Source organism: Acomys russatus, chromosome 2 (assembly GCF_903995435.1).
Source record: "Acomys russatus chromosome 2, mAcoRus1.1, whole genome shotgun sequence".
In the NCBI taxonomy this organism is placed as follows: Eukaryota; Metazoa; Chordata; class Mammalia; order Rodentia; family Muridae; genus Acomys; species Acomys russatus.
The window spans coordinates 65,234,374-65,247,550 of record NC_067138.1 but is presented as its reverse complement, the minus strand read 5'-3'; the positions used below and the strand labels follow the sequence as shown (position 1 = coordinate 65,247,550).

Here is a 13,177-nt window from a genome sequence, read left to right as displayed (position 1 = left end):
CCTCTTCCTCTGGCCCATGGCTGCATAGCTGTGCCGAGAGTTTGGTTCTTTAGTTAAATTAAAAAAGAAAACAAAACCAAAACCAAAATTTAAAAAGGAAGTTAACCTCTTTGTTATTTCCACGTTTAAAATTATAAAAATTTCTATTCACAGACACACAGACACACACACACACACACACACACACACACACACACACACACACACACACAAAGAAAACCTTCTAAACTCTCCCCTGACCTCAAATTAAAACATCAAACACACAGAAAACAACTTATATGGGAAAAGGACAACTGAATTTGTGCTGTGTTTGTAACACTCAAATTGAGAGAAAATGAACATGTGGCCAACAAAATCCCACAATCACCATAAAATTAGTTCACATGAACCTACCAAAGTCTAAATTATAGCTGAACACTAATAAACAGCTTTACCTGGAATACAGGGTGACAATTCACACACAATTATCTAGTAATTAAAGTCTGTTTCTTTTTTTTTTTTTTTGTTTTTTACTAAAATAATTAAAAAAATCACAGTATTTTAAGAAATAAAACCCACATGGGGATTTTAAGCACAATTTGTGTTCCTTTCTTTAAAACTCTTTTTTTTTTTTTCCTCCATTCACCATCCTGCCCAGCAGTTCTCTCTACATTTAACCACAAGGGCGACAGGTAGCACAGACAAATGCAGAGAATTCCCTTGGTTAAGTCTGAGGTACTAGGAAACAGGTGACTGTTTTATGCAAAGCAGTTTTTGTTTGTTTTCTGGTTTGTTATTTTTTTTTTTTCTCCCAAAGCAGCTGCAGTTAGGTCTTGAAAAAGCTTAAGGTATTAAAACTAGAAAAACGCACCGAAAGTTGTGCGCCCAGAAGTTGTTCCGCTTGGATAAGTCTTCACTGTCCCCAGCTTCGGTTTCCACACGCTGTCCAAGAGGGCCACGAAGACTGCCGTGCCCACGGAAGGGACTTCCCAAACCGCAGCAGATGAAAACTTCCGTGGTGAAGATCCGGAAGGAAGGATGATGTAGTGACGGGGAAAGGAGCCACATATTCCAACCATTTAAATAACTTTTAATTTACATACTCACTCACACAGGTACCAGTGCTTTGAAAATAGATTGTTCAGTCCTAAAAGCAGCTTTTGTTCCGTCTTTTCTCCTCTGTCCCCTCCCTTCTCAGCCCATGCCGGCCCTCCCACATTTTCATCAGGGTTCAAGTAAGATTTGATAAGAATTCCACCAAACTCTTATTCGTTTTTGGCCTCTGCATTCTCTAGGAGAGATTTGTCGGCAGCTACGACACAGATGGCTACTGTTTCACTCTTTAGGGAAAAGTCTATCCCGATTGGCTCTTCGTCTTCCTTGGCCTCTACGGAAGGCAACTGTATACTCTCTTCTGCCATCTCCTTCGGATGGACTTCGTCTCTGCTCACTGGGTTGGTATCGTGCAATGCCCTGGATAAGCAGAACAAGCAGAAACATTCATAAGCCAGATGTGTCCGTGTGTGTCTCTCGTTCCATCACTTAAGAGGTTGGGGCAGGAGGCTCAGGAGTGGTGTGCATGGGCTTCTGGAGGCCAGGCTCAAGTTCAAGTTGTCACTCTGTGGGTGTCATCATCTTTTCGGTGTGTTTTGTTTTGAGACAAAGTATCCCACCGACTAGGCCATATGCACTAGGCTGGCTAGCTAGTAAGCACAAGGGATCCTCCTGTCTCCGCATCCCCTGAGCTCGGATTACAAACACATATCAGCACACCCAGCTTTTAAGCCTGCATGTGGAGCTGAAATCCTCAAGCAATTTATTAGCTGAGCGGACTGTCAGCATACCAGCAATTCCACCAGCCTTCTCTCAGGGACCTAGCAATGGTTTATGTCATCGCCTGCTGCCACACCTGCAGCCACTGCCTGCTGCATATAAAAGGACCACCCATCACCCCAGTCCTCTCTCTGCCCTCATGGCTCTGCTCCCCTCTGTCTGCCTGCCTGTCTCCTCTGCCCCTACCCCTTTTCCAGGCCCTCACTCCTCCTCTTTCTTAATAAACCTCCTTTATTCGAGATCCATTGCAGTGTAATTTCTCAAGAGCACACCTGGGCATGTGCGTGCCAAAGGCACGCCCCCACCGCCCCCACCCCACCCCCGTGTCATATTTCACAACAGTGACCTCCTTGGCCCCTCACATGCTTTTTTAACTAAACCAACACAACTCATCTATCTTTACTTCTCTGATCCTGAAAGTGCATTGGAATTTCACGTGAATGAATTCTGTGTGCGTATAACTACGCTGCCAGTGATTTCCTTTTGGTTATGTGCAGATCATGGAGAGCTCTTTCCTGCTAATGATTTAGACCCCTAAAAATATCCAGTGTTGTACCATGCTTTCATTATGTCATGTTTAGTTTCCAAACTAATATAAGATTTTGATATTATCTCCTTCCCCGAGTTATAGTGGAGAAATAGCAAAAACTGCCTCACACTCAAATTCATCAGCTGAACTCAGAAGCTTAGCTGTTGGCCAACAACGATTAAGACAAAAGGAGCAACTTGGGTATTGGAACTTTTTTAGCCAACTCTATTAATAAATCATCCAAACATACAAACAAAACAAAACAAAACAAAACAAAACAAAACAAAACAAAAACCCCTAAAAACCTGTAGTCAGCATTTATATCTTGAGAAACTTAGTTATATTCTCAGAGGTCTGGACACTTAGCATCGTCTCACACAATACACTCTGTCTGGTAGACTCGGCTCCTTGTGCAAAGGACGATTTTATGTCCAGAGAGGTTAGAGGTCAGAGCCAGACAGGAATGATCTCATTTCCCCGGGAGGCAGGTGGAACAGAGCTGTGTTTCTGAGGTAAGTCATTTCCCCAGGAGGCACGTGGAGCAGAGCTGTGTCTCCCTGAGATAAGTCACAGCATGGTGGGCATGTTCAAGACCATTTGTGGAATGAGCAAACGCAAAAGCCAGAAGTCAGAGCCACGTTCACATCGTCTCAGAGAACGAGACATAAATGCAAAATGAAGGGACGAACTTCGCATGAGTTTGGGGGCTTTCTTTCACCTAACTTGTGTCAGGGTGGCCATTTTAAAAGCAACAGAGAAGGAACAGTCTGGTTCCTCTGTCACCACTGCCTGTCCTTCATGCCTGGTGAGGTGACATGGGGTGGGAGCACGGTGAGGAGTCTGCATAATATCAGGGGATGCTGGTCTGCCTTCCCACCCTCTCACTTGGGACAAGGTCTTCAGAGCGCCCTACTTACATGCCATGTCTCAGCACGTGTCTTTCCCACTCAGAACCTTGTGAGAACGCCCGTCCACAGAATTCACATGGAAATCGCTTCTCAGTGTTCACACCAGCCCCTCGGTCAGAAAATCTCATCAGCTCTGCAAACAGAAAGGATGGACAGGCTAGCGTTAGCTTTGTGTTTCTGGAATCCAGAAGAGGGCCAGTCAATGTTCACGAGAAAATGCCTCCTGACTTCTGTGGGAAGCTAAACTGTAGGCTACCTCTACACTCCCCACTGACTCAGGATTTCTCTTAAGCATACTTCTTGACTAGATCTCCGGAACCGTTCTGGGTTCAAATCACTAAGGCTCCCCCATTTATCCAACAGCTTCTACCATCAACAACCGAGATTCCTTCCTGCCAGAAAGGCTCCCTGGCCTACTTTAAACCCATCATGGCATTTATTTTCTAATTAACCTGTCCCTTCTGCATGATCTGAGTGAGGGCTTGACAGCTTGGCAGCTACTCAGTGTCTCTCTGAAATGGGTTTATCTGCTCATTAGGAAGAAAACAGACCATGGGAAGCACCCAACCTGCTCGTACAGTGTAGACCACAGGACTTCTACTCATTCCAAGTGAGGCCTAAGCTTTTTGCAGGATGGTTAGGAGCTCTGCAAAGGGACTTCCTGTGAACGGGGCCCTAGGCCACTGTGAGGTAGGGGCAGGAGCATGGAATGACGAGATGGCCCAGTGGATTAATGCTTCTTGCCACCAGGCTGGATGATCTCAGTTTGATCACTGGAGCCCTCCGAAACCTGCAAGTCACCCTCTGACCGCCACATGTGCCACTTTCTCACTCATACAATAGATAAACACATATAATAATAATAATAATAACAATAATAATAATAATAATAATAATAACAACAACAACAACAACAACAACAATAATAATAAAAAAATAAATAAAAATAAAGCAAGCATGTCCCCAGCCACGGATGGAGCATGGCCAGCTGCCCACTATTTATTCCTCAGCCAGTGGTATTCACTAATACGAAGATACCAGACATTTTTGAATGGGTCCGGTTTGCACATCGAATATTGATGTAGCTGTTTTGTTTACTCCTGTGATGCTGGCACATCTGATATGGGTCTGATAAATGTGGATTGGCTAGCTAATTGATTTTAAGCCACACCTCCTGGCAAGCTCAAAGATGAGGGCTTACATGGCCTTTGTGCTGTCTTGAGTCTTAAGGCCATATGTCTTTCATTAGCCCACAGAGGGCCAAGTCTTTACATGGGTAATAAATAGCAGACTACATGATTCTGTAGCCATGCTGCAAAAAGGGTGGAGTTTGGAGGAAATTTGATCATTTTCATCTCTATTCACTGTGGGCCCCACAGATCAAATGTCACAGGAAGACATCTCCTGGTTGGAATGGCCCACATTTCATGAGGTCTTCAGGATGTTAACTGAAGCTCTGCACCACCTTCATCTTCCTCACAAAAGCTATGTGAACAGGGCCAGTTCTCACAAAAGACGAGACATTTTCTCACAAATTAAGAAGATCACCACACAAGCCATTAAAAATAATTGCACAGACTATCTTCCTTGATTCTTTTCACTGGAAATGACACAGCGCCATCTGTTCTGCGCATTAATTCCTTAGCAGGGATTATCTTGGGCAAGAAATCAACAGAATGCCTTCCTGACTCCTCCCAGTTGCATAATGAGAGGGGGCAGGGTGGGCAGAGTTCTGCTTGGGTTCCTTTCAATTTCTTCATGCGTGGTTCCTCTCTGAGCTTCCCAGACTGATCTTGCTGTGTGTCTGTGTATTCCGAGTCTGCTCCCCAGGTCTGGTAAGGAACTGGGTAGCGGGAAGGCTGTGCACTCCCCAACTGAAGGCATCTATAGGAAAGCCCAAATTACTCACAAGGAGAGTGTTGCTACTCCTTGCTCCTCTGCCCTCAGGAAACATGAAACCAGTCATCTATTGTCTCCAGGGGCACATGCTAAGCTTCATGCTCAAAGAAGAGGCCATTCTACCTGTCACGTCTCAAATCACTCTCCTTCTGCTTGAGAGCTGAGCTAATTCTCCTTCCTGCTCTCTGCCAGAAGCCAGGATGTCTGGCAAAAACACCCAAGGCTATTATTGGCCCTGTCTTCTTAGCAAGAATCTGCTGAGTTGGTGGAAGATTGATTCTAGGTTGTTTCAAAGGAGTTGGGACAAAGGGAGCCGTTCTTGCAAGGATGGATGATAGGCAAGAGGAGTTTTGGCTTGCAATTCCCAAAGTACTTAGGTGGATCCCCCATACTAACTTGTCTACCCAAGGAGGGGATTTTCTTCATGTGTTTAGGTCTCTGGATGCAGACATGACACTTTGCAGTGAGAATCAGAAACCACACGCTCCAATCTAGTTACATCTAGTCTGATGCTTGAGAGCCCACTGAGTCAAGAGAGCCCAAGCTGGATGATCGGGGAGATGTGCTTGTCACCCTACACATCTCACCCTCTGTGTTTTCTCACGGCCCAGGCTGGTTTCGTTTGTTTTGGGGGACATTGCTGGAAATTGGAGGACTCTGTGGTGTTGATGGCCTCAGAAATAGCACATCCTCAGCCTTAGACATGAAAAGAGTCGTAGTAACCCACAAGGGATCTTTTATCACCTAAAGAAGGGCAGCAGGGACACAGAGTACCAGGAAGAAAAAGGAGCCTTTGTATCCTCAGTGAGAAGCACCCTCTCCCTCCCTTTCCCTGAGGACATTCAAAACAGTGTAGAGATATTAAGAATTTGTTGTGAAGAACATACTTGTGACGAGGTTTTTAAAAAGGAAAGGGGGAAAAAGCCATACTTCAGAGATCACAAGAATTGCCTTATAAGATATGGTTGAACATAGCCCCTAGTCAATCCACAGGTGAGGATGTTTGCTTTGTGTCGTTTTGCAGGTTGGCCTCAGCAAGCAGCTTCTGATAAGTTAGCACACTTTGGCAGGAAGTCTCTGCTATCAGTGTTGGTTGGCGATTCAAAGGCCAAGATAGATCCTTTGGTTATCACAGTGGGAGGGTGAGGGCAAAAAAACACCACAGAAGAAAATGGCCTAGGAAAGACACCTGCTCAGGCCAGTTGGATATTCTGCCACAGGATCTCAGAATTTAGCCCCAGGGTGAATGGATCCACAGATTTCATGGCTAGGTTCTCTTTAATAATTAACATTTTACCATCAAAGGGTTGGAGATGTGTGTAGTGTAAGAGATCTGTTTTGGAGCAAAATGATTGAGATTCAGCCTGCAGTGGGTTTATCATTTATCTACCTACTTCACTTCAGATAGGCCTCAAGTTTGTCAGACCTGTTATGTAGTAGGTCCAGGTCTCAGATAATATGTCATTTAATTAATGTTTTTGGCGGTGATGGGGCTGTAATCCAAGGCCTCTCATATGACAGGAAAGTTCTCTGTCATTGAGCCACACTTCTAGCTAGCCTTCATTTTCATTTATAATATCAAGCTAAGCACAGAAGACTCCAGAAAGCCATGGCAATCTAGAGTGGACGGAATGAGAAGCTTGAGACATTATTTTCTGTGGCTTTAAGATATGCAACCAAAGCTAAGGTCATCCAAGCAGCATGACATTAGCCTAGAATCAGACACCTGGACCAAACAGTCCAGAAATGCATTCAGAACCAACTGATTTTTGAGAACATTGACAATATCATACAACGAGGAAAAGACAGTCCTATAAACAATTACTAGGACAACTGGGCATCGCAGGCAGAAGAAAGGAACTAGATCCTGATCTCTCAGCAAGAGAAACAATCAACTCAAAATTAGTCAGAGACGCAAATGAAAGCCCTAACACCATAGAAACTGCTGGAAGAAAACACGGGGGAAATCTCCATGACACTGGTCTGAACATAACTTTTTTTTTTTTAACATGACTGCCAAATCACAAGTAACCAAAGTAAAATTAGACAAATGGGAGCAGAATCAACCTGAAAAGTTTTCGTACTTGCAGGGAGAAATTAGAATGAGAAGGGCAACCCACAGATGGGGAGAAGACATTTGCGGACTACATGCATGTCATAGGGTCAACATCTCAGATACATGCAGCGTTCAAACAACTTAGTCAATACTTGAGTATACGATTTCCCCAATTAAGAAACAGACAACAACTCTGTATAAGCATTTCTCCAAAGATATGCAGACGGACATCAGCTATATAAAGGCGCTCCACATCTTGAACAAGAGGGACATGTAGATTCAAACCACAGTAATTATAGAGTCTATTACCAAAAAAGGGAAAGATAACAAGTGTTGGTGAAGGTAAGAAAAGAACAACGCCTCTACACTAGTAGTAAATTAGGGGAGCCATGCTGGAACTCTGTACGTAAGACCCTCAGCAGTCTTCAGCAGTATTCACAACAGCAAAGACACAGAATCTACTTCAGCGGCCATCTGTCTACGAAGGGATAGAGAAAATGTGACACATACACCTGGCATACCATTTATACTCTTCCACTTTAAGACGGGAAATCCTGTCATTTGTGACAACACATTAGGGGAAATAAGCCAGGCATAAAGGCACACATTCAATGATTCCAACCAATGTGAAAACCCAGTCAAACCCAGGATGCAGAGAGTGGAGTGGACATTGCCGAAGCCCGGGGTGGGGAACTGGAAACATTAGTTAAATGACACCAAATTTCAGGCAGACAGGAAGAATGAGCTTAGGAGATCAATTGTGTAGCATAGTGACTATAATCAATAATGCTACTGCAGTTTGAAAATTGTCCAGTTGATTAAGTTCTTGCTCCGAATGTTAACTAACTTCCATTTAGCCATTCTACAAAGTACACCTACTTTAAAACAACACACACACACACCTTACCTTGTCAACTAAAACTAAAGAAAAAACCAAAGTTTCAAAATCTGAAGTTTTTAAGTTAAAAATCTATATATTGACCACCAATGACAGCCAGATACTACTATCATTGTCACAGTCACTATTATATGACACTTAGTGAAATCACAAAGACATAAAGCAAAGTCCTATAGACTGGAGGGCCAAGATCCAATGGTGTAACTTCAGACGCCTTCATGTTACACAAGACTAAAGGAACAATTGAAGGGAATGACCACTAACATGCTCTTCCGTCACTGCAATGGTGGTAGCTACAATGATTTTCCCTCATATTTGCAGTATCTATGCATGAACTTTTTCTCAATTTGCAGTTACTCAAGGAACACATGCCAATCTACATTTCTTTCTTTCTTTCTTTTTTTTTTTAATTTGAGTACGTACGCGTATGGGTGTTGGGCACAAGATGGCAGGTACCTACAGAAAGCTAGGAGTCTGATCCCCTGGAACTGGCGTTACAGGTGGTTGTGGGCTGCCTGAAATGGGTGCTCGGAACTAAGCTCAGGTTCTTTCAAGAGCAGCAAGCACTCTTAGCTGGCTGAGCCCTCCTCTTTCCAGCCCCCCCCCCATCCCAACCTTTATTTTTATATACTCAGCCTGGGGATGCCCACAAAATACTCTATGTTTAACCAGTAGACAAAGACAACTCTCTAGATGACAGACATGTTATCTGCAACTAAGCACATTTTGGAGTCTCCTTATTTTAGAATGAGGGCGTAATGGTAAAGGTTAGAATAATAGTTCAAAACTGCCACAAAACATGGTGTTTTCTGCAAATACAGTGGAGGATGGGACCCTATCTTTCCCTCTTGGCAGAGTAGAAGCAGAGCCCTAAGGGAGTTAAGAGAAATGTCCTGCAGGGGAACACATAGTGAGTTCAAGTTCATCGAAGCCTCTCATTATGACCCCAGAAGCAATCATTTTAAAAGAGTGTTTAATTCCAAGATCACTCTTGTTCCTCAATGGCCCTATAGTGTCATTCATCTTGCTCTCTGCCTAGCTTCCTTCTGAAGGCTCCTCAGACACTAGTTTTCCTTGCTAGGAACCGCATTTTTTTTTCCTTAGAAAACATATAACTATAATTAGGAAGAAAATGTCTGTTTTCCTTGGAGTTTCTATATAGCCGGTAATAGTCTGTAAAGACAGGGCCCCTGATGGTGCCGAAGCCAGTCTGTTCTGCTACTTAACCAAGAAGGATCATTCCTTCTGTTCTTCCCACAGCAGCCTCCTGCCTCCCTTCTGTCTCCCTGTGGACGTTCTGGGTGCCATCTGGGACTCAGAGAACAGGGTGAGACTAACCTCTGTCTTCAGCCTTGTTGCTCATTTCGTCGTCCTTGTCCTCATCATCGCTGCTGGAACTCTCCATCTTTTCCTTCATCTGTTCCAGCTGATCCAAGTTAACCCGTCCAACCAGCTCGAAGTTACGGCTGACCTGAAAAGGGTCCAAGCAGATGATGGAATAATGAAGCACAGACTGACTGCAGGGACTCTCTTGGACGAGATCTTGCCAGCATAATTTCCCCTATGTCTGTGTTTCTGCATCCAAGACCAAACAAGCAAGGAGCTGAGAGGTCCTTTCTTCATTTGGGCTTTCAGAGACAGATCTGTCCTTGGATCCCCATTCCAAACACTGGACCTTCTCAGCAAACTTGTGAGACTCGGGCATAGGAAACAAAGCTCAAAGCACCACAAAACCTATCACATGAACTCAACACTAAATTTAAAAAAAAAAAAGTGTATATCTTTAATGACCTAATCTTTCAATACTTCTGCAAACAGAGGCTTCTGCAGGTGCCCTTGACCACCAGCAGAGAGAACCAAAACTTTCTTCCACCATCCTGTCAACGATGCTTCTGGGCTGTTCCAGCCAGGACCACAAGACAAACATTTGACTCTTACCTCTAGTTTAAATGGAAGACCATACTATTGCTACTGGTTTAGCTATGGGTTTGAAACTGACCACAGCCTATTTAGGAGACTAGGATTACCTGTGGAAAAACACAGGTAATTAACCAGGCACACTAAATGGGTTAACTATGGGGCTGGCGTGATGGTTCAGTGGGAAAAGGACTAACTGCTTAAACACTAGGACCTGAGACCAGACCCTCAAAAATCCAGGTGCTTCAGGTGCAGGGAGAGCATATACATAAACACACAGTGGGTGTTAGCTCCGTTCCTGTAGATCACTACACTATCTAAAATGTAGTTAGAATGATGCAGGGACCTGAGCTTTCTTCAAAGTATCCTTTACAAGAGGCAACAGTCCAAACTATAACGTCTAACGAGCTCAGCTTTGGGGTTATCGGATCAACAGGAGCACAGCATTTGCCTTCTCCGTTCATCTCACCCGGCCTTTGGCAGCTACACACAAAGACCTGTTAGTGATGGCAGGTGAGGCCGCTGGAACAAGCCGGAGATTCCACTCTGTATGAATGAGGTGGGTGCTCTGATCCCCCTTTTTGAAAGCCAGGGGAAGGGAACGCCGAGACAAATGCCACTCTGTTCCCGCCTCCAGAGGCTCACAGTATAGTGAAGCGAATGAAGGCAAGACATCATTAATTAGCGAGGCCGATTCCACGGCTGCCATGATAGACAGTGCAGTGAGGGCACAAGAGAGGAAAGAGGGCTTACAAGACAATTCAAAATATTCTCTGGAGCCAGAATGGGACAAAGATTTGTTGAGCACCACCAATTCCATATGCCTGGCAGATGGGATTCTTATCATTTGCTGTGACAAATGTGAGAGCTCAACTAAGAGTCCCAGGGCCAACTCGGTGCTGCAATGAGACTTAATAGCGCCCTGGCAACTTCGAATAGGAGATTGGTACAGCTGAGGGAAGGCAGAATGCACATTTGGGAGAATACCCTGCTCTACCTGTGAGGACACAATCCTTGAAATCAGCTCATCTTGCTCTCCCTTGCCAGGCCTGGGGCACCCCCTTGAAGCCCCTAGCCGTTGCAGTGCTCGTGGCAACGGAAGTGTCATTAAACCAAGTGCTCTTTTGTCCCTCTCCTTTTTCATGAGTTTTGGAAGAACCATGCTCGTCTATGTCTATTTTTCCTCACTAGAAAACTGCTCATGTTTTGGATTCTGCACAATTTTAAAACAGTATGTGGCATTTCCATGGTAGACGGTCATCCCGGGACAGCCCGGGATTTATCTGTCCTGAAGATATCTATAATCTTTGCAAGGCAATTAAGACTTAAAAACTTTTTTTTTTTTTTTGCTATGTAATGAGAAGATTTCTAAAATTAAAAAAATTTTATAGCACTGGGTTATTCTAACATTTAAAAAACCCCAAACTAGCCATCTAAATGCTAATCTGAGCATGAAAAGAAGACTCCTTTCTTCTTCTGACCCTATTAGTCCATCATCTTTCCTGTCTGCATCACTGAAAGCCCTGTTCCAAAACTGGTTCCGCAGCATCCATTCTCTCCTCTTCCTGTATCGATTCCCCAGTGTGGTTAGACGGGTCTTTAAGAAAATACTAAGAGGCTGGGGAGAAGGCTCAGTCAGCAAAAGCTTCCTGTACAGGCATGAGGAACAACATTTGGCTCCCCGGGCCCTATATTAAAAAGTTGGGTGTGGCAGTGCACTCTTCACTCCTGGCTTTGAGGAGCTGATGAAGGGAGACTGGCTGGGGCTAACTGGCAGGCCAATGGAGCTGACTGAGTGGGTGAGCCAGGTTCCTGTGGAGAGTGACCAAGGAGGACACTCAATGGCCACCTCTGGCCTCTATACATGTACATACATAAGCCCCCTTTACATACACATGTACACACAGAAAATGCCAATCTTTGCCCTAAGGATAAAAAAATCTAAGTTTTGTGCTGAGTTTACATGCCTTCCCCAAGCTACCCTTGCTTCCCTCATCTTAACTTACGGAGCTCCCCAGCACTTCCCTTCTCCTAAGCCTGTTCCTGCCATATCCCTTGTACACATTGACTCAGTGGCCCCAGGCGGGCCCCTTACCTTCACCAGGGAAGCCTTCCTGTCATTGCTCTTCCATGAATCACGCTGGCTCTGCCTCCCACAGCACACATACTCCATTGCCTCTTGGGCACACGCCCTATTCCCTAATTAGTTCTCCTGCCCTGCCTCTCCCCCATGGAGCGACAAAGCCTGAGGATAGATTTTCTGTCCTCTCATGGCTCCATCTCCCCTCAACAGCAGTGTCTACACCAGAGTGGGCGTTGCTCGGATTGCACGGCTAGCGTCTAGCTTTGTTTTAACAGGCATCTCCAATGTCTTCTGCCCTGTGTGACACACATGGTGTTCCTTGAGTGAATGTCATCTTTAATCGCCTTATCATCTTTCATCAAGAGGGTATGATCCCTCATTCTTCTCTGTATTTATCTGGGGTTTTGTTATTCCTGGCTCTCGCTGTATTGTAGAAAGAAACCTTATTGTGTCTAAGTCTTTCTTTCATGTCCAGATGTGAAGTTAAAGGGTCCAAGTCAAAGACTGTGGACTTCATTAGGAATCCAGTGAGCTTCTCAGTTAGCTTCTGAAAGGACCAAAGGTCCTTGCTGGACCCGGTGACTGATAGGTGACTAATACCTTGATGGTGCCGATGATAAATAGAGTGTAATTCACTTTCCCAACCCACCTCCCCCAGGAGCAGAAGTAACCTTTTAGGATCTTATTTCCATAAAAGGTGACAACCGAGATGGAAAGAGTAGGCCTAAGAGCTTTACGTGTAGAACTCGGCTCCCTTCCTGCATTTTGCCGCTAAAGGAGCCACACATGTGCCCTAAGCATGTGTTGTTCAGATTATAAAACTATAGGCTGGCCCACATGTCCTATGAACGTCATACTCGAGTGACCCTAAACCAAAGTCCCCATTGAAAGTCACAAACCTAGTGCCAGTGTCAGAACTGAAGTACACGAGGTGATAGGCAAACACTGTCTCCTGAGCTCTGAAGTGATGACCACATGAAACCTCCCCCCCAACTAATGGGAACTCCCATGGCCTTCCCTACTTGTTGGTTTTAAACCATTCAAGAGATGAGGGAGAGGAGATGAAAGAGGTTTT

At 44.6% G+C, this 13,177-nt stretch overlaps 1 protein-coding gene across 5 annotated transcripts in view; it reads right to left on the bottom strand.

Annotated features, from left to right (window-relative positions):
- Positions 1–218: 218 nt before the first annotated feature.
- Positions 219–13,177, bottom strand: part of Znf462 (zinc finger protein 462) — a 141,383-nt gene continuing 128,424 nt past the window's right edge. For all 5 annotated transcript variants that reach the window (XM_051162140.1, XM_051162120.1, XM_051162145.1 and 2 more), the window contains exons 11-13: positions 9,441–9,573; positions 3,259–3,382; positions 219–1,452 (exon numbers count right to left, since the gene is read on the bottom strand). In XM_051162140.1, the coding sequence (XP_051018097.1) occupies positions 1,245–1,452; positions 3,259–3,382; positions 9,441–9,573 (465 nt within the window). In that variant the 3' untranslated portion in view covers positions 219–1,244. The remainder of the gene's footprint in view (positions 1,453–3,258; positions 3,383–9,440; positions 9,574–13,177) is intronic.